Source organism: Alligator sinensis, unplaced genomic scaffold (assembly GCF_000455745.1).
Source record: "Alligator sinensis unplaced genomic scaffold, ASM45574v1 scaffold879_1, whole genome shotgun sequence".
In the NCBI taxonomy this organism is placed as follows: Eukaryota; Metazoa; Chordata; order Crocodylia; family Alligatoridae; genus Alligator; species Alligator sinensis.
The window spans coordinates 313,590-318,855 of record NW_005842250.1 but is presented as its reverse complement, the minus strand read 5'-3'; the positions used below and the strand labels follow the sequence as shown (position 1 = coordinate 318,855).

Below are 5,266 nucleotides of genomic sequence, written 5' to 3'. Positions count from 1 at the left end.
GCTGGCTTGTATCCATAGATGCTTCTCAAGCAAATCCCGGGACGTCATTCTCCCCCTGTACTCGGCCTTAGTGAGGCCGCAGCTGGAGTACTGTGTCCAGTTTTGGGCTCCACAATTCAAAAAGGATGTGGAGAAGCTTGAGAGAGTCCAGAGAAGAGCCACGCGCATGATCAGAGGTCAGGGAAGCAGACCCTACGATGACAGGCTGAGAGCCCTGGGGCTCTTTAGCCTGGAAAAGCGCAGGCTCAGGGGTGATCTGATGGCCACCTATAAGTTTATCAGGGGTGACCACCAGTATCTGGGGGAACGTTTGTTCACCAGAGCGCCCCAAGGGATGACGAGGTCGAATGGTCACAAACTACTTCAAGATCGTTTCAGGCTGGACATAAGGAAGAATTTCTTTACTGTCCGAGCCCCCAAGGTCTGGAACAGCCTGCCACCGGAGGTGGTTCAAGCGCCTTCATTGAACACCTTCAAGACGAAACTGGATGCTTATCTTGCTGGGATCCTATGACCCCAGCTGACTTCCTGCCCTTTGGGCAGGGGGCTGGACTTGATGATCTTCCGAGGTGCCTTCCAGCCCTAATGTCTATGAATCTATGAATCTATGAACAGCAACAAGCTACTGCGCAGTAGCTCATCGCAACTTTGCAGGGTTGGAAACAACCTGTGCACCGCTGGGACTGCTCAATAATGCCGCTTACTGTGCAGTTGGGCACACCTGTAGATGTGCCGACTGATAAATTAACTGCAACATATCAAATGAATAGCATATCCCTTCTAGTTCCTTTGCCAGTCTCAGCCTCCCTATATATTGAAAAGAGATCTGCATTCCAGAGCCTCTTTCCACATCATTACAGGGCTCCAGCTGAGATGTATCAGCACAATGGCAGTTCTCACAGAGAAGTTCTCTCCAGCCCTGGGGAGAGTTGACATACTGACATGACAAATTTAGAGGGGCATGTGTGATGAATGTTGAATTGCTTTTTGTTGATCCATGAATTGTGATATTTAATTATGGTATCAATATTGTAAGTGACCTGGTCAGTAAGGTAAAGTTATTCTATAACAGTGGTGGGTTATTAGAATTTCCTGTGTGACTATGCTGATTTAATTGAATAAGGAGCTGAAGAAAGAGCAAACAAGAAGGCAACACAATAGAGCTAGATAAGAACACTTCAGCCCACACCTGTAAGAGCAGGGCAAGTTATTAGCTCAAGGGTACTGTCTCCAAGGAGGATGAAAGCTGAAATTGCCAGGCTGGAAAAGTGGAAATAAAAAAAGCTAAACAGCTTTTACAGCATGGGGGCTGTTTATAGCTAGGTTAAAAAAAGTTTGAATTAAAAAAAAAAAAAAAAAGGATTATGCCAGTAAGGATTTTCTGATAAGGGGGTTTCTTTAAGCATATAAGAAGGGGGTTTCTGGAGGCTCCCCATGTGGAAGATACCTGGTAAGCTAAACAAGTATATAGTCTGTTTTATTTTTATAAGGTCTGCTTTCTCGTAAATGCTTTTGTTCTAATGAATAGTAGTTTGATTAGTACTAGGGGCCATCCTGTCACTCTGTTAACTACTGCGGCTTTTCTCAGAGGGAAAAGAGCTGAAAGGTCAGACCTAGTGAGGAAGTAAAGGTTAGTACTACAGCTCTGCAGTGTTAAACACAGTAATGGGAGAACTGTGTAATTCTACCTAGAGGCGAGTGAAGCTAGATATCTCAAAGGGAGCACACTTGACAGAATAGTTCAGAGGTCCAGTTCATCCAGTAACTGTGATAACACTTCTTAACAAGGGCAGGATTGCTCTTTGTTAGGTACAGGCTGATATTTGGGACAGAAATAAGTGATATTGCTCCAAAAGAAGCTCCAAGAGAAGGCATGGTGCTCTCCTTCTGGTACCCAGGTCTTCTGATAGCTGGAAAGGAGCCTTACTTAACCCTGCTGTCTCCATGTCCTCCATTGCAGAGGCTCATGCCTCAGATGGCCTTAGCAACAGTCAGGGCCCATATGCTTAGAAGTGTCTGGGGAATGCATCTGTGGGAAATAAAAAAAGATTCCTGCCCTCTCACTTGTATAAATGCCTCAACCTACCCCCTTGTGGAGTCTACTGCCTTACTAGCTATAGGTGCATTTCTCTGAGACAAAACCTTGCAAGGCTGTTGAGACCTATGTTGTTGTATAGGGTAGAAAATGCTTGGGGTCCAGGTAATGCCTTCCTTATTTTTCATCTGCTTACTTCAGGTCAGAAAGCACAGAGGAATATGACTATGATTACCTGAGTGTCAATAAAACCTGGGTCCTGACTCCCAAAGCCCAGGAGACAGACGCCACACAAATCCTCAACTCACTGCTGAAGAACTATGACAACAAACTGAGACCTGACATCGGCAGTAAGTGTCTCCTCAGGGCCTCTGCCTCCAGTCTTTTGTGTATCTCTAAGATGCAGGAAAGAGCTACCAGCTGTCTGGTCTGGGCGGAAGGAGAAGAGAATGATCTTAATTATCACTTCCAAGCAGCATTCTCTTTAATCCAACTAGGACTATAAACTTCCTCAGAATAGTGCCTAGCCAGTAGCAATCAGGGGCCTCCAGTGCTGTGAGATTCCTCACAGTTGTACATGGTACTAGCAGTGAAAGGAACCCTAGCAGTGAGTTGTTCACTGTAGTCCATTCCTTGCAACAGGAATATTTTCAAGGTAATGATCCAGAATGCCTAGAATCCATGCTCCAGGTCTGGAACTCATAATGCTCCTGGCCTTCATTCCAGCCACTTTTATGTTGGCAGACTTGCTTGAACCTGCAGGTTTCCCTCATTCTGCTTTCTGGCTGCTTCCCTTCCTGTGAACCCCAGCCCCTGGCTCACCCATGTCCATTTTGTTCTCTTTCCAGTCAAGCCTACATTCATTGATGTGGACATCTACGTGAACAGCATCGGCCCAGTCTCCGTCATCCAAATGGTGAGTGATCAACACTACCAGACAAGAGAGAAGGCAGAGGGTGAGAACATGAATTCTGAGATCTCTTCTGTATTCCCCCACCATCAGACACCCACCAAAGACATTACAACCGCAAGCCCCAAAATGTCAGTTTCTAAACTGACATATTAACACAGAAAGGCAGTTTTCTTTCCTCCTACCTGGGGGAGAGATGCCATGGGCTTCTTAGGAACACAGGTACAGCTGTTTGAGACAGGCAATGCTGGGACTGCAAAATTTGCCTAGGTTTTGGCTTTGGAGACTGGTTTGGATCCTAATTTCCAAATGCCCACAGTGTCTGTGTTTCAGATAAATGACCCTTCACCACTAGTTGCTGTGGATGCTCAGACATTGATCAATGTGCTTCTATTCCCAGCCTTTGATGCATTAGCAGGCATGTGTGTGATGGGTTTCTTCAGCCTAGGAAGAAGGAAAGTAACTACTTGCATGCTTAGGCACTTTATACTCTTGAAACATACTGCTGCTGCTAGGACAAGTGTATCACAATGTGCTGTTAGGTTGCCTTAGAGAGAGATCAGTGTACTTTATTTAGGAATAGAAATATAAGCTCTTCCCTTCATGACTCTGGGTATGACTACCATGGAAATGGTCCCGTGATATGAAACGCTGGTGTATAGACATGTGTCTTGTTGGCACTCATGGGCGGAAGATGGATCATTGTTTTCATATTTTAAATGTGGTTGTGGCAATAGGCCCTAATGAAGGATCAGGACTCCACTTTGTCAGTGCTCTAGAGGCACACAACAAACATTTATTTTCTGTCCTGAGGCGCTGCCCAGCTGTGCAATGCTGGTTGGAATATTGTCAGCTGTTATTCATAGGAAATGTCAAAAAATGTTTCTTTCCTCCCTCTGTATTTCTCCTCCTGAAGAAACTCGACCTTTTCAACAAAGAAACAATCTGAAAAATGTTTCAGATCTTGAATACCATTTTCAGTGTGGTTTTTTTTCTTTCTGACAAAATACTTTAAATAACTTTTCCAGAAATCAAAACAATAATTTTTCATAAAAAAGGGAAGCTGAAACAAAAATTACCACACCTGAAAACATCCAGTTTCCCATTTTTTTCATGGAAAAAAAGCTAAATTTGAATTATATTTTTCCACAAATAGTTCAATTTAAGTAAAACACCACTGTAAATTTAAAAAAAGCTGTTTCAATGAAAACTGTTCAGTGGCTCTAACTCTAAGCCAAGAAGTATGGCAGTGTCTGTTTCCAGGTACTTCTAGGATATATGACAGCAATAGTATATAGGCTCACCACCCTTCAATGCAAATGTGACAAGTGGGTGGGACCAGAAGTGCCGCTCCCCCTAGACCCACCCCCTTATATGGTATGACATCACCAGCCCCGCCCCCTTGACCCCACTCATGTGGTACATGATGTCACCAGCCCTGCCCCCTGACCCCAGTCTCATGGTGTGTGACATCAGCAACCCCGCCCCCACCCCAGTCACGTGTGACGCTACCACCACCCCATGGTCCATGACATCAGAAGGACAGCCCATGCAGACCCCCAAAGCCCAACCACTCATGCTCCAGGAACCGCCCTAGATCACGTGGTACAGTTACGACCTATCAGGTCCCAGCCTGCTCTAGCATGGCCTATGGGGTGGCAGTGGGGTGGTGTGACCCCTCCAACAACCTGCCTCACCACCCCTGACCAATTGGGGGGGGCTTCAGACCCCCCCCCCCAAGAACGACGCTGAACCACTTGGAGTGAGAAGAGGGGGTGGGATTTAGGCTGCAAGCCTACCAGGTCTATCTGCTTTCCCAAGTGAGCCCTCTGTTTGTCTGAGACTGTGCTCATACATGCGGGGCAGACATGGAGGAGATTCAGCAGCACGAGCTGGATGCCAAGTCTACCAAAACAAGACCAGGGACCATGACAGAACTCAAGCAGTCCTTATCAGAACCGCCTATGGAGAGCGTGGACAACTCTGTCTCAGGGGACTCTGCTGAGGTAACTAATTTAGATGATTTTTTGTGGGGGTGATTTTCTTGTACCCTTCTGGGCCTGTGTTAACCATGTGTACCCGCCTCCGCTCTACCAGGTGTTCGCGCGCCGCCTTTGCCCGAGCCCCAGGCTTTGTGTGCCCTGACTCTGGAAAGGTACCCCGGAGGTTACCCCGGCTGGTATCAGGGGGGGCCCCTGAACTTGCCTGCCACGACTTTGATGATCTCTTCAGTGGGGGGGCCCACCCTTGGGGTACCCACCGGTGTCGGCACGTCCCTCGGCGGGGAACCTTGGGGCTCCGCCCTCCCCCACACCCCCTCC

The 5,266-nt window shown here is 46.9% G+C and overlaps 1 protein-coding gene across 1 annotated transcript in view; it reads left to right on the top strand.

Annotated features, from left to right (window-relative positions):
* The window catches only part of LOC102384784 (gamma-aminobutyric acid receptor subunit gamma-4), a 178,773-nt gene that overhangs the window by 9,004 nt on the left and 164,503 nt on the right, over positions 1 to 5,266 (top strand). Inside the window, exons 2-3 of the mRNA XM_025208770.1 lie at positions 2,237 to 2,385; positions 2,884 to 2,951. Coding sequence (XP_025064555.1) covers positions 2,237 to 2,385; positions 2,884 to 2,951 — 217 coding nt within the window. The remainder of the gene's footprint in view (positions 1 to 2,236; positions 2,386 to 2,883; positions 2,952 to 5,266) is intronic.